General features: G+C 45.1%; 1 protein-coding gene across 1 annotated transcript; it reads left to right on the top strand.

The window, feature by feature from the left end:
* Positions 1 to 1,189: 1,189 nt before the first annotated feature.
* LOC130404415 (cardiolipin synthase (CMP-forming)-like) lies at positions 1,190 to 22,547 on the top strand. Its single transcript, XM_056609123.1, has 7 exons — positions 1,190 to 1,899; positions 2,219 to 2,356; positions 2,672 to 2,801; positions 16,712 to 16,797; positions 16,983 to 17,051; positions 17,159 to 17,250; positions 19,734 to 22,547. The coding sequence occupies exons 1-7, from the start codon at positions 1,372 to 1,374 to the stop codon at positions 19,825 to 19,827; spliced, it is 1,137 nt and encodes a 378-aa protein (XP_056465098.1). The 5' UTR covers positions 1,190 to 1,371; the 3' UTR covers positions 19,828 to 22,547.
* The last annotated feature ends 968 nt before the right edge of the window (positions 22,548 to 23,515 follow it).

Here is a 23,515-nt window from a genome sequence, read left to right as displayed (position 1 = left end):
GAAATGCATCCTGGGATTTATAGCGGGAGCAAGCACACACGAGCCACCTCCGATGCATGCTCGGTGAAACGGCGATATCGAGCACGCATCCAGAACACTTCCGGGTTTTACGACAGTACTCGCTTGATGCGTGCTTCGAATTGGAACAGTGCTCGGGCAACGACTGATGACGTTTCACGAATCCACGAGCACACGAGCACGCACAAGTACGCGAATTGAGAAACGGCTTCAGTGAACTACTATCCAGACAGGAAGTAGTAACCAGACCAGCAGACCAATCACAACCTTGCAGGCTGCGCGGCTCGTGTAAAAGCTTACGTAAAAAATGACGCAAGTCTAGAAAAATCGCCCGACGCACGCAAGACGTGAGAAGTCGCGCAAGGGGCGCGCAAGGGCCTCTTGCGCGCCCTTGCGCACCCCTTGCGCGACTTCTCACGTCTTGTGTGCGTCGGGCGATTTTTCTAGACTTGCGTCATTTTTTACGTAAGCTTTTACGCGAGCCGCGCAGCCTTCAAGGCTGTGATTGGTCTGCTGGTCTGGTTACTACTTCCTGTCTGGAGTATCACATTTCTCTGCCATAGTTCAATGTGTAGAACATGACTGGGAGGCGGTTTATAAACAGCCGACGACGACGCCCACACACAAATACACCATATAGGCTTCACTTGGGTAGACCAATACCAGGAAAATCTCCTTTTCATGGTTCAATTTGAGAAACGCTGCTGTAGGAGGAAGGAGGGTGGGTGGTTTGATAGAATGGAACCCGGCAGGCTCATATACAAAAGCATTGACGTGAAGTGAAGTTAACTTTGCTGCCATCAGATTATGTCGTTTTAAAATGTAGAGAGATATGCACATTTATACAACCCCAATGATCAACAACTTCATCACCCCTGTTCCTCTGTCTGTTGCCATCATTCACTGTGTATGGGGAGAACACGATCTGGCAGATAAACATTTTAACAGTGCTGTCTTTTCCTATGTTCGAAAGGAAGCAACTCTTCATCTCTCCCTGACCCGATGACGTTTTCGACAAAGGCTAAGTAAAGGAGGCATAAAGGTTACGAGATATGACTATTCATAGATGCCCCAGAACTTTATCACTGATGCGCCTCAGAACCAGTGTTGCCAGATTGGGCCAGATTTTCCGCCCGTCTGCCAACATTGGCTTTAGCTGGTGTGTTAACCGATCTGGCAACACTGCTCAGAACCGAGTTGCAGCCTTTACGACGCTGTGACGTAGCGTGCCGTCTCTGAACTCGGCAACATGGCGGCCCGCAGGCAGAAGCTTCTGTACGCACTGTGTTGAGCTCTGACCGACCCGATACACCATGAAACAAGGAGGGACGTTCAGGTAACATTGGAGCTGAGATGTTTCGTATCCGGAGGAGCGCCGTGCGGCTGTGCCAGCGGGGCGAGACGCTGTGTCCGCGGGGGGATGCAGGGTCGCTGTCACGGGGTCAGGGGGGGTCAGCGCGTCAGGCAAACAGGTGTCGCCCTGAGACGTCATCGTGGCGGACCCCGCAGACACCGGTCAACCAAGGCACAAGACCGAAGCAGTTCAGAGGCCATTTACAGATATCTGCCTGCACGGAAACAAATCTAAACGCGCACTATTGCCGGACTAGTCCGTGGCTGAGGCCGAATGGGAACCCTCAGGTGAACCCGGCCCTCCTCCGGGGAGGTCCCGGCTGGCCTTTGGCCCATGTCCAGCCCCTCCTCCGGGGGCTTCCTGGCTGGCCTGGGGTCCCGCCCCTCCTCCGGTCCCCCGGGGCTCGTGGGCTGTGCAGCGGGAAATCCCGGCCAACTCAGGACATTGACCCGTCACCGGAGCAAAATGAAAGTCAAGGAAGCTCTGTCCATGTCCCGGGACACGGGCTGTTTAAGTTCAAAGAGCTGGTGTGTATACGACAGCTCACTGACTGCTCCTCGCGTGCTGGTTTAGACTGGTTCAAGTGGTAATATTTGTGCTTGTGGTGAATACAACCGTATACAGATTTATAACTATTGACTAGAATAAACAACATAATTTTGATTAAACGTGATTAATGTGTTTGCCCTTGAGTTAATCACAACATGGTTAGTGTGTTTTAAATTGTATAATAGAATATGTATCTTAAATACAACCAAGTCTCTTAAATTCTGTGTTGATGCTGTGTGTTCTCTTACTATATCTCGTTCTCTGCTCAATCCGTCCCCACTGAATGGTTCCACGCAGCACGAGAACCCATGGACCGTCCCAAACCTGCTGTGTGTTTGTCGGATCGTGCTGTCGCCCTACCTGGGCTACCTCATCATCCACCAACACTTTTACCTCAGCCTGGCTCTGTTCACTATGGCTGGGGCCACAGACATGGTAAAACACACACACACACACACAGATATGTGTAAATGCTGCTTCATATTAAAGATGGCACCAATGGTCTGTGCTCTGTAGTAAATACCATGCACACAGAGTGGTCAGTATAATACTAACGAATTAGACCAAATAAATGATCTTCAGTGGCACATTTCATTGCTGCTGTACAGTGAGGCAGTATGTTCATAACATTACTTTTATAGTGAATGAATCAACACTCACTCCTCGACATGACGCTGCAGTACTATATAACATAATACTAGTTATCTGAACCTGCTTGAAGCACCCCTCTGTTTTCTGCTCTGTCTTCAGTTAGACGGCTACATTGCAAGAACATGGCCCAATCAGAAATCAGCGTTGGGCAGTGCACTTGACCCATTGGCTGATAAGATCCTGATCAGTGTTCTGTACGCCAGCCTCACCTATGCTCAGCTCATACCAGGTAAGGTTTGTTTAAGTGGTATGGAAAATAATGGTGGTCTTTTTTTCGTCCGAGTTTCCTCGCATGAGTAGACAAACTTTACTCGAGGGAGGTGATTTGCGCAAGTTTGATCAGGCAAACTTACTTGCATGATTGTAGGAGCAAGGGCTTCCTCTTGTGACTGCCAAAGATTCTTTCCGCCAGCTCCTTCTCAACCATGGCCGAGATAACCACCCCTACCAGTCTTTACTTGTTGTGGAAGTACCAGAGACGTCGGAGAACCCGACACACATCTTAAACTAGGGCTGTCACTTTTTATTCGAAGTTCGAATATTCGTTCGAAGGTGGGGTGAAAAGTTCGAATTCGAAGTGTAATTCTCCATTCGAACTGTAAAAATGCGCTATAAAGAAGAGAGCGGCGAGTGGCTTTTCCTCAATAAAGCGGCCCTCCTGGATCCCCGCTTCTCCCGGTTAGTCCACCTTTCCCCTGCACAGAAACATCTCGTGACTGAAAGCCTCTCACACGAGCTCATTGAAACGGAGACCGACACTGATCGCACACGACAGGGAGAAAAGTCTGCTGCTGCGCTGGGCGCGATGGGCAGCCTGTTTGGGGACTTATACAGCACGGCTGACAGAAGCAGCTGCAGCGGTAACGGAGAGCTGCGAGACTACTTGTAATTTTCTTTCCGTAAGGAATAAAAAGAGCAGCATGCCGTGTTGGAGGTCGGCCTCACAGATTGTTCGTTTATATAGGCTGTGTGTGCCATGGACGACATGCGCTCCGCATATCGCGCTCCGAGCAGTTATTGTTAATGCGTAAAAGACAGCCGCACTTGTGTGTCGGAGCTTCCTCTTGTTGTGTTTACAAATGTGTTATCAAAGATGTGTTTTTATCCTGTGCTGTTATGAATTCAGGAAAGGTATACGTTATTTCCACAAGAAATAAAAAGAAACACGACAACAGTTGTTGTCGTGTTTCTTTTTTTTTTATTTTTTTTTTTATAGTTCTATGGGGGGGGGGGGGGGGGGGGGTCGAATGTATTCAAATGTATTCGAAGTAATTATGGACATTCGAAATTCGTTCGAATTTCATTTTTGGAAAAAGTGACAGCCCTATCTTAAACATCGTTTAAGATTCCTAATATCATCCGGAAGGCGCACACAGTGATATTATATATTATATTATATAGTTATCTAGATAGTATATTATATAGATATAGAGCTCTGGGAATCCCTTTCTTATCCTTGCTGCGCTCTGGACTTCATGTAGTCAGCGCTGATAGGCATTGCGACCAAGCATCAAGCGTGAACCTGGGTGTTTGCGCAAGTACAATTTGCGCGGACCAGGGTGTTAGTGCTGCCCTATTCTTCGATTTGCACCGCCATGTGAACACACCTTTAAGCTGGTGACAGATACAAATCTGGCATTTTCCTTAACCAAGAGAGCTGCCACTGACTTCTTATGTTTCATTGCTCTATTGGGTTGTTTGTCTATCCAATCGTGTCCAGAGACATTTTGGTCGGCGCCTGTTGATAACCCTGCTTGATTAAAAAATGATAGAAGGAAAAACATTATGATTGCCTTGGTTTTTCCAGTAGGCTACGTTAGACATCCTCAATTCAGTGCCATGAATAATAGGAAGTTTGCCCACACAGTGGAATACAAGTATTTATTTAGGTGGATAAGCCACTGGTGTTACCTTGCAAATCCTCTCCTCTGATAAACGATACACTAAAACGATGAACTAAACAATCCACATGTGTCTCGTGACATCGAGGCATGGTAATTAGAGATGCACCGATCAATCGGCCGCCGATTAAAAAAGCCGGTTTTGTATCCAATCGGCCACAATCGGTGACCGGCCGGTCACTGTCGTAATTTCCGGTTTTCGGCCGATCAAACTCACCCGCATGCGCGGTGCGTAGCAGCTCAAGGCGCCCAGAGCGCGGAAAGAAAACATGTCTCATTAAAATCTGAAAGGACGCACTAAACTCACTATCCATGCGTCCCGGGGACGCATCTCATTTTCCCCATGAAAAACGATACATTGTGAACATTAAACAACTCGTGTTTAATGTACAGTAACTGGCCAAAGAAACCTTCTTGTGAGCAGGCCGGACAAGCGCTGTTTCAACCCTCTGCGCATCTACTCGACGCAGACTCGACGCGACATGCTAATTTAGCCGCTACCAAAACAACTAGCTCGTCACCGCTGATTTCATTTCAACAATTAAAAATACGAACTTCATAGTAAATAAAACCACGTTTCCACTGCTCGATGCTGTGCTCATTCGTGTCGATTATGTTGTAACGTTTAGGGGACGTGCTGTAATGAAATAAATGAAACATAATCCGGTGGTGGTGATGAAAACGACCGCCATATTGTTATGCCCAAACGGCGCCTGCGCATACATCGCGCTTCCAACGAGATCCAGTTTTTCTCGAGAAACAGGCAGAGAAGAGAGAACGCAAAAATACCACCAAAGAAAAAGATTAAACCTATTGCAGGTCAGCAAACTATTGCAGCTGCATTTTCTGTCCCCACTACCTCTGCACTCCTCCCTGACTCTGATCAGCCTAGAGAGAGTACCTCAACATTGCCTGTACCTACTTCTGCCTCCCCCTCTACTGAGCCTGATGAGCCCACTGCAGAAGAAGTGCCTCAACCTTCTACATGTTCCTCCCAAAAAAAGCGAACTTTTCTGAAGCAGTGGCTCACCACATACTACAATGGCTGCGCTTTTCAGATGACAATTTCATGTATTGAGTTTAACACTATTAATTTAATTTAAGAAATAGACTAATAATAAAAAAGAAACACATTTTTTAAACTGGGGAGTCAGGACCCATTGAATTTCTCAGGGACCCACCCAACTCGCCACCTGTGGGTCCCGGGGACTCACTACATTGAAAACCTATCAACATCACTGCTATTATATGATTATAATTATTTCTTAGAAAATCGGTATCGGAAAAAACGGTTTTGGCAGGTCAGACCTCCTTAAAAACCGGAAATCGGTATCGGCCAAGAATTTTGCAATCGGTGCATCTCTAATGGTAATGTGTAATGAGTTCATGCAGACGGATACTTCTCACTACTCAATACTTCACACCTGCAAACCAGTGTTGTTTTTGGCAGGCATTTTAGATTTAGTTTTAGTCTTAGTCTTTTTGACGAAATGCTTCTTAGTTTTAGTCCCCATTTTAGTCATTTATATCTTTGAAAGTTTTAGTCTAGTTTTAGTCTGACGAAAACTCAAAAGGTTTTAGTCTAGTTTTAGTCCGACGAAAACTCGTCCACCAGCCTCTCTCTGTAGTGTATGGCTGTTTCCCAAAGTGAAGGCTGCAGCCTTGCTAGGACGCGTCCTTGCTAGTCGCGTCCTATGGAGATGAGACTAGAGTGCTAGCTCGAGTGCTTCCTAGCGTTTGTAACGTCTGACTTTGGGAACGACTTGGTAGTGTGGAAGCGCTTCCGCTTCCGCTTTTTAATACTGCGTGTCCGCTTGTAAACACATGTGCGCTTATGAATAAAACATGGCAGCAATCAAGCTGATCAATATTTATTTGACTTTTGTCTGTTATGAATGCAGGTCATGTCTCCTTCGCATGGAGCCTCTTTGGGGAAGTCACAAAAGCTTTGTTGTGGTTGATCGAATTGTCTTTATTAAAAGGAAAATCCATTCAATTTTTATAAAACTAAGTGAAATTGTCTGAGAACTTAATTCATGCATCACATTTACAGTACGGGTGATTACTATTATGCAGGGGGAAAAAGACAAAGAAAGAGATGATAAACGTGTATTTATTTGGATATATGATCTGATTCATTCATTCATATATGCCTACAATCTACTAGTGCTTTGAACACATAAGTATATCATATAAAATACAATTATATACGTTCATTAAAAATTACAAACATTGCAAATGATCGGTTGTGCATTAATTTTACAACATTGGATAGTGGCACTATCCCTTCCACCGGCAAACAAATGTTTGTGCGCCACCCTAAGGCGCACAAAAGCCTCCGTTTGCTGGGCTGACCCTAAAAAAAACGTTAAAACATAAATAGGTATACATAAATACTGTAATCTTGTGAGCGAGTAAATTGACATTGGTGACAGTGGTGTTTAACACCAGCTACGTCCATGCAAAATATAGCAACGTATCATTAAGTTGCAAAAAGTTGGAAAAGTGGCACAGGCCTTTAGGCTTGATTATTTGCATTAACATGATGAATCTATAAAAAGCAATACGGCACAAAATATTTCTGAAAACTAATATAACTTCACTTCGTTTGAACGTGTACTTCTCTGCCATTTTCAAGAACCCGCCCAGTGAACGCAGAGGATTGTGGGTAGTTTTGGCTCGTCTAGGATGCAGCGATGCATCCTTGAAAAATCTCGGAATTCTCAAAAACGAAGGACCCGAAAAGGGGGCGTATTTCGAGTGTCCTCAACATTGGAACAGTGCTTGTCGGCGTTCGATGACGTAGCGTCCTTAAAAGGGCGGCCGTTGAGCATGCTTCCTTGACATTGGGAAACAGCCTATGAGTGTGTGTCTGCGGTGTGCGTGCAGGCGCAGCTGCGCGCGAGCACACGAGCCAGTGTTGCGGGGGGGGGGGGTGGAAGGGTCTCACGTGACGCGTTTTATCCAATCAGGTTGCTTGGATGCTCCCATTGAAACCCATTCTATTCTACGTGAACCACCTACATGCAAGCCGCTAGAAGCAGTTAAAATCGGAGCGGACTGGAGCGGAGTCAAATCCCCGCTCCGGCCTTTGAATTTAAAACCGCTCTGCGCTCCAACCCGCTCCAACGTATTTCTTCCGCTCCGCTCCACCACCCGCTCCACGCTCCGCTCCGCTCACATGCTCTCACTAACAATTTAGTCTCGTCTAGTTCTCGTCTGACGAAAATGTCTAATTTTTCGTCACATTTTAGTCTTTATATGGCTTTGGTTCGTCTTAGTCTCATTTTCGTCATGGAAAAAAGGGGTCTGACGACGTCATTTTCGTTTTCGTCTTGCCTGACGAAAACAACCCTGCTGCAACTTGTAGCTTTTCGGAGACAATTGCCGTTTTCTTGGTCAATTGGGTCATACACGTGAATCGCGTAGAACCAGACAGGTTTTTTTTTAGGGGGGGGAGGGAGGCTGTCCTTCATATGCAGGCTAGAATTGTGAAACATTATTGGATAATCCTATAATTGACATTTCTCTGGGCCAATCAGAATCTCAGCACTTGCTTCAGAATCTTGAGGCACACAGCGCCAACTGAGCTCCCTTTGGATGAGATTCCTGGCTGCCTCGCGAGTCTGATGGAAACTCTTAACATCAATTTGAAGTAGGGGTTGTACAGTATTTAAACCGTATCGAAAGTACAACAGTATGAATTTGCGCTACGGTATGGATTTTGACGTTACCGTGTGACCGGTACTGTGTGTGTAACGCGCAACAACGTAAGTAACGAGTTAATACAGTAACCTCACTACTTTTTCATGTAAAAAGTAAGGTTACGCGCAACTACTGAAAATATAGTAACGAAACATAGTTCTTTTTCAATCGGCGCAACGATTATTTTCCCAGGGACAGATTTGACAGCAATACTGCCTTCTCAGTCAGTATGCTATTGCGGAAGCACGCAGGCGCGCAGCAGTGCATAAAGTTAGTACATTCTAACAACATAGGGCTATTTAGATAAATAATCTGGCAAGAGTGTTGTCCTAGGCTAATACACCAACAGCAAATTTCTGTATAATAAAGGGCTGCATTTGCATCCAAGTCTGTCATTTGAAATCTTTCCATTGTATTATGTGCTACAACCTCCGTAATGGATATTCACGCTAAATCCCACCCAGGTTATCTCAGAATTCGAGTAGCCGTATATCTCGAAACACAATCAGTCCTTGGACCCGATGATTTCCCCCCACCCTTTCTCGGTCGGACAAACTACACTATTGACGAGCCCAATGGCTGAGACCGAGACAAGTCCGAGAGCAAATACAATAAGTCCAAGAAAAGTCAGAGACAGGAAAAAAAGTGTTGAGTGAGTGAGGCCTACAGCTTATTAATTAAACACTGGTATCGGTTCGGTACTTCGCTGAAAGCCAAGGTCTTGGTTTCGGGACTGAAAAAGTCAGATGGGTGCATCCCTAATTCTGCAAACTGTCGCCGTCGCTGCTGATTGACTGTCAACAAAACAATCCAATTAACATTAGGCAGTGCACAAGTGTCCAGATTGTAGAGAGAACATAAATAAAAATAGATGTTATTGTTTTGATCATATCTAGCGTTGGCATTAGAATCGCAGTTAGCATTAGCATCTCAGCTACTGATATTTAAAGGCCCACTATGCAAGATCGGGCCATTTGTTCGCTGTTTCTTGGTTTGGCACGCACTTTTCTCTACACAGCGCACTAGGGGTGCAACGGATCAAAAACTCACGGTTCGGATCGTTCCGCGGATCAGAGTCACGGATCGGATAATTTTTCGGATCAGCAAAAAGGATAAAAAAAATAGCGTTTTGTGATTGCTTTAGCCGGTCTGATTGTGGAAGAAGTGGCTGCTTAAATGCCGCGGTGATGAGCGGTTGTTGAGCCGCTTTCGGTTTCACTCCTGTCAGTGAAACACCGGGGTGATGTCGCTGTAAATGCGTGGCCATGCTCGATGTGTTTTTCTTTATGTTAGCAATCGCTATGTCAGCTACGTGTTACGTCTGTGTGGTAACCTAGGCGACCGGTTTGTGTGGCAGCGCGAGTATATGGAAACAGACGTAGCACTGGAGGCAGCAGTTATCGTTACAGTAGTCACCGAAGTCTAGCTACTTTTATTTTCCATGCCCACTGTTCTTCATGTTGTACGCTGAGGACAATAAATCACAACGAGCCATAGGACTGTTTGCTTATTGAAAAGGGAACTTTTACCCAGAGCGTGTTAAGTAGCTCTGTCCCTGGAACTAGCAGGAATGGTTACGGCTGTGTGTGGAATGAACATGCGCAATTATTATTTTTTTTCATAAATCAATCCGCGGATCATGCGTGTGCCGAACCGAAATAGATGATCCGAACGGATCACGGATCAATGATGATCCGTTGCACCCCTACAGCGCACCCCTACAGCTTCGTAGTAGATATTTTACCAGTGTACAACAATTTTCCGAACAGCAAAACACCCGTGGTAACAAAGGAAAGGAAACATACAGGGCTCACAACAAAACGGTCGAGAAAACACATTTTTACAGGGCTCGCAACAAAATGGTTGAGCAAACACATTTGTACAGAGACTATCAACATCAAGAATACCACGAAGACAAAGTTCACCAATGGGTACTTTCAATTTCAAAAGCAACACGGCCAAGTCGGCGTCTGATTTGCAGTCTTTTTCTTTCAGTTCACGCTATTCCTGAAAAGCTTGCCCAACGTTTTACTCGTGTCTGGCCTCTCTGTCGGTCAGTCTCCCTTTTCTCTTATTCTGTTCCTCCGACATTGGGTTTCTCTGTCTCTTTTTAGTCGGCTGATCTATAATGAATGTAACAATCCCTTAGTTACTTGTGTTTCTATGTTTATATCGAGCCGGTTCCGTGTTTGGGGGTCTGTGCCGTCAAGCAATTCGTTACTTCGCGAGACCCGAGACTCCCGCGAGACTAGGCGGCGGGTCGCCGGCAGAAACCTATTCCCTTTCTCCGCCAAGATGCGCAAGGGAGAGTCGAAACAACGAACAATCGAACAAAATGTATAATGGAACCAATGACTCTTAGCCTGTTATATTAAGGTAAATCAAGCCAAAAAAGTTGCATAGTTCCCCTTTCACTCGTGTCTGGTCTCTTTCTGGTCCAACTTCTTTTTATTCTTCTTTTGTTCCACCGACAGTCGCCTCTGGCTCCCTTATCAGTCGATTGATCCATGATGAATGCAACAATTGCCTCGCAACTGGCTGTTTACATCTAGCCGGTGCCATGTTTGGGTGTGTGTCTGTGCCGTAAAGCATTTTCGAAACTACAATCTGACTACATTTTCAAGGCGCGATTGGATACTTCCGCTGCGTCACCTCCGGATTGTGTCGGTCCGAACAGAACAAGTTGCATATGCGCTTTTTCCTTGGAGAGGCGACATGGGCATAGGCGTCGATGACGGGGGGGACATGTCCCCCCCACTATTTGAAATACGAATTTTGTCCCCACCACTTTTAAAAATGTGTGTAAAAAAATAAAAAAAATAAAAAAAATTAAATCCCCACATACTCAACCGAAATCGTCGAGTCTAAAATCATGCGACAGGCGCGCTCGAAGACATCATTTATTAGATAGGCCTACCTAATAAACCGTTGGAACACACAAGACCGGAAAACATGGCAACGCCGGTAAACAAACCCCGACTCCCGAGAAGCCCAATCCCTATGAGATCCCTGCGCTACGGCAATCCGGAGGCACACAGAGCTTTGGTCGTGATATTATCTATACAATTATATTATATTATATACTATTGTATATAGAGCTCCGAGTGTCGCAAACGGCAACAATCACTTTCTCCTCCATGCTGCAGTACACCCCCGGACTGCACTGCGCTGAGTTTGACGGTTGAACGCTGATTGGCTGTTACGTTACACATGTCACTCAGTGGCCACGCTGTTGAACTCTGATTGGCTGTCATCACGCGAAATTCGTGTCAAAGTTGAACATTTTAGCGCCACAAATCCTCGTGAACGCGCTTGCCTGTGCACGGCGAAAGTGTGGCTCGACAAATCAAAAATATTCGCCCAATACGCGTCTATACGTTCACTTTGTATGGTATCTTGTAGTCCCGTTGCGTGAATGCACTGGAGAAGTTTCAAGACAGACAGCCAAAATTGTCATTTTTATTCAGAAAATAGCCGGTCCTTTTGCTTCCTATAAAAAGCATGTTTGTGACACTGGATAATATCGATATGGATACGTCATCTAGCCTGCATGTGGAGGGCCAGATAAGGTAAGAAATTGGTTTACGTAAACTTTGCTGCAGGTTCTGTTTGCTCGTGAATCGTGATGACCTGGCCAAAGGTTACCAACGGTCCCAAGCGATTGTGATCTGATTCTGGTTGGTGCTCCAGTTAGTATGCATTGTATATATAGATTGCAGCTAGTAGCAGCTACACACGGTGCGATTGCTATGCCAATGTGGTTATAGTTGGTTTTGTCTGATTGAGATATGTGACGACTTGGAGCCTGGTAGGCCTATCCTGACATAAATATGTTCTCGCATAACCTGTGTGATTATCCTAAACTGAAGGGGATTTTATTTGCGGACAATTTTCTTACGATGTTGTAACGAGTGAAGTCTACATTGGTCCTTCGCAAGTGTTTACTGGTGGTCAGGATTTGGCAGATGCAATTCTCCTCTGGGTGCTTGTATTTCTTCTTTTTTTAATGCAGCATAACATATGCTACCAGCAGCCCTTGCTCGTCTTCAAAAGGCTGATGCTCAGTACCTCGTTTCATTTCGTACCCCCTTTACAGTCTGGCATTGTTTGTCTGGTCAACTCTGTTGATGTCAAGATAAGTGGACACAGGACACTGTTCTTTGTCCTGTGTGTATTAGTATTAGGCCTACATATCCCGAGCCAATACCCTGGTGTTTCCAACACTGTTTTGCAAAACAAGCCAAAACACAAACTGTGGTTTTCAACTTTTATTGTTCGAATAGGATCTTCATAGGGCTGGCCCGAATGCCATTTTTCAGGCTTCGAATACTCGTTGGTTTTTGCCGAGCGAATATTCGAATACTCGTTCCAGAAAAAAACACCATCAAAAACAACATTAATAATCCTTATATACTCCCTGGAACCGATTTTGACAGTATCTGCATATTTTGTTGAAGATTTAATAGCTTTTGAACGTTAATTAGTAGGCCTAAGTAGGTTGAAGTTCCTTAGTTTTTCCCCGTGAAAGCGAACAGCTGTTGCTCCGTTCCAAATCAGCTGTTCTCTGCCATCTCAGCCCTTACGGGAGCTTTTCAATTCATCCTGGAACGTGCATCTTTTCAGGGAATTTGTACAATAAATCCATAACAAATACCGAATATTGATTGTCTTATGTGTCCATTATATCCATTATATTGACCGGGTATTCCCAAGACGCTCACGCTCTGCAGCAAGCCAGTCACAGCTTGGCGCGGCGCTGTACAGCGAACGTAAACAAACTAAGCTAAGGTTTTAAGTATTACTTTTCCTCCAGAGATCCCGCTAATGTTGTGTTATAAAGTAAAGGGAAACAAGATATCTATTCTTCCTCCACCTCTCTCGCTTCTCTGCTTGGTGTCGCTGACGCTTATAGTTTGCCTCCCTCGCTCTGGTAAAGTCACCTACGTGGAAAAAAGCTCTGAATACTGATTTAAGCTTCAAATACTAATTTTCCGAACCAGTATTCGAATATTCGAATAATTTCAACACCTGACAATGCACTGTAGAGCATATTGTAATGCAGCGTTGAATGGATGAATAGCTTACATAAGGGTACCCAGCACTTTTCAGACCACACTCTAGCTTATGGTTATTGTCCCCACCACTTCTAAAAACAAACTGACGCCCTTGGACATGGGGCAATGACACACCCACCAAACGACCCAAAAAATGGTTGCAGAACCATCAGAATAACTCTCAACCTGCATAATTAATGTAATTTTGGCTAAAAAAGTTGCATAGTGGGTAGGGCTGCAGGATATATCGGCTATGCACGATATATCGATATAATTTCCAAGGGGATACAAGATTTGACAATATCGTTTATATCGATAAGCGTTAAAATTGTCAGTTTCCCCCTCAAGCGTCTGCAGCGCTTGCCTTGGAGACTGTGAGCGCGACCCCTCCCTCTCCCACTCTGTCTTCCCGAACGTGCCGTGTGCAAAGACGCCTCATTCCCGCCCCCACTGCCCCCTCACAACACAACAAGCATGGATGATACCCGTAAAGAAAACGAGACGGCGGCGGGAGACGAAATTGTTTCAAAAAGGAGAAACAATGGCTCCATAATGTGGAAATAGTTCGGGTTTAAAAAAAACAGATGAGCAGCAGCTGCAGGTCATCTGTAGAGAGTGTAGCAAAACCGTTGCGACTAAAAGTGGAAGCACGACAAATCTGTTCCACCATTTACAGCAGCGGCGTGCGTAAAACTCCGTGACAGTTTCTTCTGCCCCGAAACCAGGGCCGGCGCTCGGCAGATGTGTTGGGGGCGCCCTCTGGTGACGCTCTTAATTAATTAATTAAAATATACGAAACAAGCGAAATGAAACCAAACATTTTTCCCAAATGGAACGGAGAAGGGAGGGGGCGGGGGATTAAAGTTACGGCGCACTGAAACCCTCACCGTAGTACGCAGGACAATGCGACGAAGCCAATGCTCTTAATGGTAGCTAATGTGTGTAACCTACAGCTTTATATTGTTTTGCATAGGTGATTATTTTGTGAAGAAGGTGAAAAACGTCCCTTTTTTTTAAACATGTTCACTCAATTCTGTTGAAAATAACTATAAAAAAATCACATGTTGCAGTAATACTGACCTATGTTTTAATAAAAGTGCTTGCAACATCTCACATTTGGCTTTTGACTTACAAAAAAAACATCTAACCCACTCTATGGAAAATATCGAGATATATATCGTATATCGCCATTCAGCCAAAAAATATCGGGATATCATATTTTGCCCATATCGTGCAGCACTAATAGTGGGCCTTTAATCAATTGATGCTACTTCATTAAATTACGTTTAGTAGGGCCCGACCGATATTGATTTTTGAGTGCCGATGCCGATTATTTTCAGAGAAAAATTACGATTACGATTTAATCGGCCGATTAAAAACAAAACAAAAAAAAGTCTATAAAACATAGTTTTTCATACCTTAAATATACTTTAAACACTTTTGACGAATATGTGAATTGAATGCAGAACCTTTGAGTGTTTTAGAATACATTTACAGTCAAAAATGAGTGTAATGTAAAATATAAAATAAATAACTAACTCCCAATGTGCTGCGCTCGTGAGCAGTGACTAAAACGTGCGTGCTGAGCAGTATGTTCTCACCGTTGAGTCTACAGTATAACAAATTAACATGGCCTGGGACCCAAAGAAAAACAGGCACAACATGCTCAAACAACGCGTCTTGTTTGCCTGAGCGAGCGTGCTTTCATGTTGTGAGGTAAAATTCAATCTCCTCTTTTTTACTCCAGCTAAAGTTGTTAGTTAACAAGGCGAGTAGGAGCGCAATCTGCAGGATACTAAGCGCAATAACATTAAAAAAAAATAAAATAAAAAAATCGGTTGTAATCGGCGTCTTTTTGGCAGATGTTGATTATTTTCAAAAAGGCTATATCGGCCGATTAAATCGGCAGGCCGATGAATCGGTCGGGCCCTAACGTTTAGTACACATTGTGATTATTCTTTGGTTTGTTGTTCAAATACATTGCCTAGCTTGTTGCCAAATTAAAAGCGTTTTTATTTTACCACATTTTATGATTTTTTTCTTTTTAAAGATTGTATCAGCGATGTTGGGTGACGTCCCTTCTGTTGGTATTTTAAACGAGATCCCAAACAACCAGAGCCAGCTCGCCCCTCCCTTCCGTGTTTGGTGCATCAAGTAAAAACGATTATGAACGCAGCGTGAAACCCCACAACACCCACCCCTTATCGGTGATTGTTTGGAATACAATTTATTTTGGTTTTGAGTGGTTGGTAGTACCATTTGTTTTTGTGTACGATCTCGGAGCACAGGCTGCCTACAGAGACAGGTTTTTTTGATGGCCTGCTTATTGGGCGGGCAGCTAGCGGATCGTGAGGAAAGATCAGATAAATGTGATCATTTATGTTTCGGCCTAGAATCGCAGATACAACCTTTTAACTTTTTTATTCAATAAAGAATGAAATATAACCAATGACAAAGATCTTTAAAGTTAGCGTCAGATGTATTTTAGAGCACATTTCAAACATTGTTTTATTTCCATCTTTTTATCTGAATGGTAGAATATCCAAAGCTTAAACCGATAGGCAGTACAAACCTGGAGCCTGTGGTGCGGGACTCCTCCTGAACTGTATGAGGTTGTGCCTTTCCGGTAAACGGATGAGTTTGTCTATCTAGACCCCTGCTCCATCGAGAGTGTGCTCACCTACGGAATCCTGTCGTGGTTTGGTAGCAGTTCTGCTGCAGACAGAAAGTCACTGCAGAGGATTATAAAAATTGCCCATTACATCATCAACCAACAGCTACCTACCATGGACACCATCTTCAACTCCCAATGCTTGCAGAAGACACAACATTCTGAAAGACTCATACCACCCTGCAAATTACCTGTTTGAACTGCTGCCCTCAGGGAAACGTTACAGGTCCATCAGAACACGCACCACAAGATTCATGAACAGTTTCTATCCCAAAGCAGTCACCATACTCAACTCTGACCTGAAAATAAATCCACTAGTTCTGACGGTATTAACCAGTGACATCCACACCTAATGCAATGCTCAGCACTTTACATATTTGCACTACTATTTTAAGGCATACTATTTTTAGGCATACAATGGCACTAAGTTAACGGTATAGTATATGACGACATGAATGTAGTGAGTGAACGAAATGTTGAATGTATTTTATTTTTTTATTTATTTACTATTTATTATGTCACCTATATTTTTTTTAAATGAGGACAGTCCGTGAATGCACTGAATTTCGTTGTACTCCTGTACAATGACAAATAAATATAGCTTATCTTATCTTAAGAGTTGTGGAATGGCGATGTTCCTCTGGTGGAAACGGGGCCATCGATAGGCGGGTTTCCCAGAGAGGCTGCGTCCCTTGCGGTTAGCTGTTGTTTTATGTATTACTGATAGTAGATCTCAACCATTACTGATACATTGCTTTATGATTCAATGAATTTGATTTGGGGTGTTTTTCCTTTCCTCTGCCCTTAGCTCCTCTCACGGCTCTGGTGATCTTCAGAGACATCGGTCTGATAGCCGCAGTCTTCTGGGTCAGATACAAGACTGTGCCCCCACCGGTAAGAAGCCCTGCTGTACCCCTCAGTCCCGGGCTCGAACCCGGTTCCCCACGTCCACCTGTCCCAGGGGATCCCTGGATGTGACAGGGGGGCGGAGGGGCCCCAACCAGAGCCCTGGGAGCAGGCACCAGTTTGTGTAAAACAAACTGTTTTAACCCTCTTTCCTCCTCGTCTTTTCATTGCAGGTGACCCTCAGTAAATTTTTTAATCCATGTTACACTACAGCCCAGCTCAAACCCACGTTATTCAGCAAGGTAACACACACACACACACACACACATCGATTGCAAACACATTCACATTGAAAGATAGGAACATAGTGGTTATAGATAATGATTTAACAGTATGTCTTTGTGTGTAGGTGAACACAGCCATCCAGCTCCTTCTAGTAGCTGCTTCCCTCGCTGCTCCAGTCTTCAAATACACGGACAGTCTTCTGCTGCAGTCGCTATGGTAACGCACACAAAGGATATACATCGTCGTCCTGCAGCTGCTGTCTCTTAAAGGTCCCATGACATGCTATTTTATGTATTCTTTAATATAGGTATTAGTGGGCAACTAACACAGTATTCAAAGACGTTCCCTAAATTCAGCCGTGGTGCAGAGTTACAGCCACTCCGAGCCAGTCGCACATTGAGCTTCCCCCAAATGCGCTGTTTCGGTGGGCGTGTCAAGGAGGAGGGTGGGGGTGTGGCCCTGAGCAGCTTGCAGCCACCATGCGCTCTGTTTACAGTGGATGTATCCAATGGCGAGGCGCACACCCTTTAGCCGTGTTCTGTAAATATTCTAGAACACACGGGAGTCCTGGAGCTCTATATCTAAATATTATCATATAGCCTACACAGATATCTATATCATATAATATATATTATCACGGCCAAAAGCTGTGTGAGCCGATATTATGAATCTCAAACGACCGTGTTGGGTTCTCCGACGTTCCTGGTTCTTCAACGTCCACATCAATGTGAATACACACACTGTAACGCAAGTGTTTCTTGTTGGTTCTTTGACTTGTCTTGTATTTCCACAACGAGACTGTCGTGGGGGTTATCTGAGCCATGGTTGAGAAGGAATTGGGGGAAAGGAACTTTGGTTTGACTCGCTGAAGTACATGAACTGCGACATGCCGCCGGTTGCCGCGAGGCACCATCGCCCGGCAGCGGGCAGCGCGCGGTTCAGTCGACTTCAGGTTGATGTGAAAGTGGAAGAACCAGAGACGTCGCAGAACCCGACAAAGTCGTTTGTGATTCATAATATCGTCTGGAGGTGCACACAATGTGTTATATGATATAGATATCTATGTATTATATGATATTATTTAGATATAGAGCTCCAGGACTGTAACGCAAGTGTTGTACACTTCCTTGTTATTTGGATAACCGTTCTGCTGTTGGTGTGATGGCTCATAACACGAATGAATGAATTGGGGGGAAGGAACTTTGGCTTTGACTCCCTCAACAACATGAACCACGACATGGAGGAGAAAGGGATTGTTGGCGGCGAATGTCTCCCGCTTGAGCCCCGCTGAGGGACCACCGCCGGAGGCGGAGGTGCATAAGCGCTGCCCGACAAAGATCCCTTTCTCCTCCTTGTCGTGGTTCTTGGTCTTGAGGGAGTCAAAGCCAAAGTTCCTTCCCCCCAATTCATTCTCAACCTTGGCTGAGATAACCCCCAATACGAGTCTCGTTGTAGAAATACCAGAGACGAGAGTCCGACGTGATGCGCCATCACACCAATAGCAGAACGGTTATCCAAATAACAAGGAAGTGTACAACACTTGCGTTACAGTCCTGGAGCTCTATATCTAAATAATATCATATAATACATAGATATCTATATCATATAACATATTGTGTGCACCTCCAGACGATATTATGAATCACAAACGACTTTGTCGGGTTCTGCGACGTCTCTGGTTCTTCAACCTGAAGTCGACTGAACCGCGCGCTGCCTGCTGCCGGCTGCCCGCTGCCGGGCGATGGTGCCTCGCGGCAACCGGCGGCATGTCGCAGTTCATGTACTTCAGCGAGTCAAACCAAAGTTCCTTTCCCCCAATTCCTTCTCAACCATGGCTCAGATAACCCCCACGACAGTCTCGTTGTGGAAATACAAGACACGTCAAAGAACCGACAAGAAACACTTGCGTTACAGTGTGTGTATTCACACACACACATGTGGCGCTCGCACGGTCGAGTCTCATTGGCGGGCCAACGTCTCTGGGCGGGCCAGGCAGAGTAAGGGGAGGAGCTGAGATTCCTCATGACGTCATGAGCACAGATTTCCAAATCAGCGCGCTTGAGCCTCCGTTTTTTCAAAGGCGAGCAGAACAGCTAGTGCTCGTTTTACACCAAACGCAAGTTTTAGCCACTGGGGGACCATAGGCAGGCTAGGGGAACTCATATTTATGTTAGAAAACCTCATAAATTGAGATTTTCATGTCATGGGACCTTTAAGCTACTCCGTTATAACCAGCCCCCTTGTTCTGGACCCCCTCATCGTGTGTTGTTGGACATGGTTGCCTCAGAGCCCGGCTTCACTTCCATGTGCATCAGGGTATTGGCACAGGAGTGATGAGATGTGATAGTGACGTCTGCTGCAGCTACTGCTAGCTCGGGAGTAAAAGTAGATCCGTCCCCAAGAGTGTTGCTGTGGGCGACATGTCCCGCCCACAGCAACACCAGCCATCTTTGTTGTATACGGGATGGGTTAACCTAGTGATGTTAGTGCGTGGCACATGGTTCTATGAACACCCATACTGTACCGACAGCGATATATTGTTGTTGATCTTTTCCTGACAAATGTCCTTATTGGAAGTCGCTTCGGATAAAAGCGTCCGCTGAAGGCCCTAGATTTAGAAGCATGATTATTTGCTATTAACAACGGTGGGGCTGCACTTTGCAACAATCAGATACCTTGTTGGTCCTTTTATCCTGTAGGTATGTAACGGCGGTGACGACGGCCGCCTCCGGCTACAGCTACTGGCACTACGGCCGCAAGACGGTCCAGGTACTCAACACCAAATCACCATGACAAACCCCGAGCAGAAACACACCTGGCGGTGGCACGGACAATGGCTGCTGATTAACGAGAAAACGGCCCAGGCGAGACGCGGCCGACCAGGAGGATAAGGGCCGGTTTTACATGACGGACACGCTGGCATACGGTGCTCTGATGCAGGTTGCTATGACGACCACTTATCAACGAGATGACATTGATGGAGCGGCCTTGGTTTTACGCTAGCGGCGTCTTGGTCTGGAACAATGGAACACATAACCAGAGATGTTCTCACTGTAGTCTGGCCAGTCCCCGATTCTGTACTCATTTAAATAATTACTAGATGTTCCCATGGCAACCATATTTTGTCAAATCAGTTTTGTAAGTCAATGATTTATGATTAAAAACAAAGGAAAGAATAGATACATCTGTTTTTTTTGTTCTTATCTCTGATTGGTTAACACTAAGGTAAGTTGAATTGATAAATGACTCACAAACACGTCACCATATCACATACGGTTAACATAGTTGGTCAGATCTTACTTTTTAAATCGTCCAATGCTTCAAACAACATCACACACAATTTGTGTGGCTTTATAATTAGTACTAAGTCGTACTTTCAGGAGGACTGCTGGACCTTCTGCAAAGAGTAAACTGATCTTTGTTTATTTAGCAGTGCTCCTAAAGCAACGTCCGTCGAGATCACTAAAGGAGCTTGAGTGGACATGTGGCTGCAGATAGGGTTTCTGAGCTTAGCTAAGCTATGGTTGTGGAGCAGATGTGCTGAGTCAACTGGAGGTCCTGGTGTCAGCCATCAGTTAAGTGGAGCTGGTTAGTGTCAGCCATCAGTTAAGTGGAGCTGGTTAGTGTCAGCCATCAGGTTAGTGGGGCTGGTTAGTGTCAGCCATCAGGTTAGTGGGGCTCATCAGGTAAGTCGGACTGTCTCGCCGTCAGGTTAGTCAAGCTTTTTCTGATGGCCGTCAGGTTAGTCAAGTGTTTTCTGGTGGCCATCAGGCTAGTGTATTGTTTTCTGATGGCCATCAGGTTAGTAAAGTGTTTTCTGGTGGTCATCAGGTTAGTGGAGTGTTTTCTGATGGCCATCAGGTTAGTGGAGTGTTTTCTGATGGCCATCAGGTTAGTCAAGTGTTTTCTGATGGCCGTCCCTCCATCATGACAGAAACATCCCTGAATGCCCCTTGGATTGGGGCTCCCAAAAAATACTCCCAAGCAATTACTTTTTGAAAAGACAGTGGCCCAGTTGCTCAATATAATCCTTGTTGCCTTACTGAACTGACCGTTTCACTTTTAAACCCCACAGGAACTTCATTTGGCCTAATTAAGCTGCACATGAACAGTGTATACTGCACAGAAAATAACGTTTTGTAGGGTTGACGTGTTGCTCAGTGCGTCCTGTAGCAAACTTGTCTTCTGGAGTGTTTTATGTTTGTTGTTTGACTTCCAGATGTAACGCAGAAGGGATCTCTCCTCCCAGCAGCTGTTGAGCTCGCACTTTTAACTTATCGTAGGTCAGAAATACAAGAGGAATAAAAAATACAAGCGAACAATGGAAATACAAGAGGGGTACAATGGAAATACGAGAGGAGCGCAATAGAAATACAAGAGGAGCACAGTAGAAATACAAGAGGAGCACAATAGAAATAACAGGCGAAAGAGGCTTCTCTGTCCCTAATGATACGAACACACCAAACGCGTAACCCGCGTAAAGGTACGAACACACCAAACGCGTATCCCGCGTACGACGCGTATAAAATCGGCAATTTTTCCATCGGGAACCATTGGTTTACGCGAGTATGAGCTGCGTACACGCGTTACATGCGCTAAAGCAACATTTTACCCGCGTTTGCCGCGTATGAGCTGCGTATATATACGCGCGTACATATACGCGCGTATGCGAGGAGTTCAAAAAATTTAACTTTTTACGCTCATACGCATGACGATTAGCCGCGTTGCCCAATCAGCGTTGAGCTTGACCCGACGTCACTGGCAGAGGGACGGAAAGGACAGAACAGAAATGGAGGACCAAAATCTCATAGTCGCTGTGTGCAGCCGTCCTGTCCTGTACGACACCACGATGGTGTCGTACAGGGACAGGAACAAAAAAGAGAGGGTGTGGGTCGACGTGGCCGAGGATACTGGCGTTCCTGGTAAGATCAGTGAATAATGTGTGTGTGTATTTTGCTTGGCTTCAGCTATCGGTTGTGTTCTACTATGAAAAAAGTTAGCGCCGGTTAGCTGTAGCACCAGTTAGCAGTAATATTAAGTGATACTACTACAACAGGCTGTCCCGCTTGTCAGGTTACACAACTTAATATGTATATATGTTCTTGTCAGTGGACGTATGTCGCAGGAGGTGGAAGTCGCTCAGGGACAGGTACATGAGACACAAAAAGAGTGAAAAAAAAAAAGAGCGGGTCAGCGGCAGGGAGAGTGAAGAGATGGAAATTCGCTAGGGTCCTGTCCTTCCTCGACCCCTTTGTCACCCCGAGGGAGACCAGCAGCAACTTACCTCTGGGGGCAGAGGAGGTAGAGGAGGACGGGGCTCCAGAGACTTCACTGTCAGGGGCAGGAGAAGATGAGGAGCTTGAGGAGGCAGCAGCATCGCACAATACAGGTTTGTTGACTAAGTGAAGACACGTACAGCTTCTGTATTATGGCCACAGGAACGATTTACAGTGCGGCACGAGTCTGTCTGTCTTTAATGTGCAATGTAGATATATATCATCCAAGCAAAAAAAACAAGTCTTCTTTCTCAATAACAGACCAGCCCAGCAGTGAGTCAGATACAGAGGACGCTGATGCTGCTCCTGCTCCTGCTCCTGCCCCTGTCCCTGTCCCTGCCGCTGGCCCTTCCTGTGTACCTGTCCCTGAGGCTGGCCCTGCCCCAAGACCACAGGGCGGTATGTACAGGACAAAGATGTATAGCATTAATTTCAGGGGCTCAACTATGTTTATGGCTAACCGTTTAAGCTTTAACTGATAAGAAGACGGTTTATGGATTACTACTAGTGCCGTCAAGCAATTTAAAAAATTTATCAAATTAATTACAGGCTCTTTGATTAATTCATCTAAATGAATCGCATACCTATACAACACTTTTATGCCCGTTTATAAACAGCTGTATAGCCTACCGTTCGTTTCTCTCCCTTCTCTCTCTCTCGTAACTTCTTGATCCTCCCCTGATTAATTAATCGAAATGAACGCATTAATTTGACAGCCCTAATTACTACTATAAGTTAAAGTTACAACACTTCAAACCAAACACGCATGCATGTTCAACAGGCTTTTCACTTGTGAAGTATTGCACTAACTTACAAATGATGGTGTTTTCCATTCCATACAGGGACGAAGAGGAAGAGAGCCAGGGTACCAGAGGGGAATACAAATGTACAGACAGCCATCCTCCAGGCCCTGCAGAGGCAAAATGCTGTGCCTACCCCTACCCCGCTCTCTGGGAATGAGGACTTTGTCATGGGCCTAGTTCCTTCCCTGGAGAGATTGCCACCTGAAGTACTGGAGTACGTTAAATTCCAAATTCGTAAGGTCATATTTGACAATTCTAATTTCACCGTTCATTTGGAACCTGTTTAAGCTTATTAGCTAGTGGTGGTGACAATCTCTCCAGGGAAAGAACTAGGCTGATGTCACTGTTAACTGTTCATTTTGATATTGTTCTGTTATGTTTATATTATATTGTTCTTATGTT

The sequence above is a fragment of the Gadus chalcogrammus genome, chromosome 15, assembly GCF_026213295.1.
Source record: "Gadus chalcogrammus isolate NIFS_2021 chromosome 15, NIFS_Gcha_1.0, whole genome shotgun sequence".
Taxonomy (NCBI): Eukaryota; Metazoa; Chordata; class Actinopteri; order Gadiformes; family Gadidae; genus Gadus; species Gadus chalcogrammus.
Note: the sequence above shows the minus strand (reverse complement) of the source record. Positions and strands in the feature narration are given on the sequence as shown.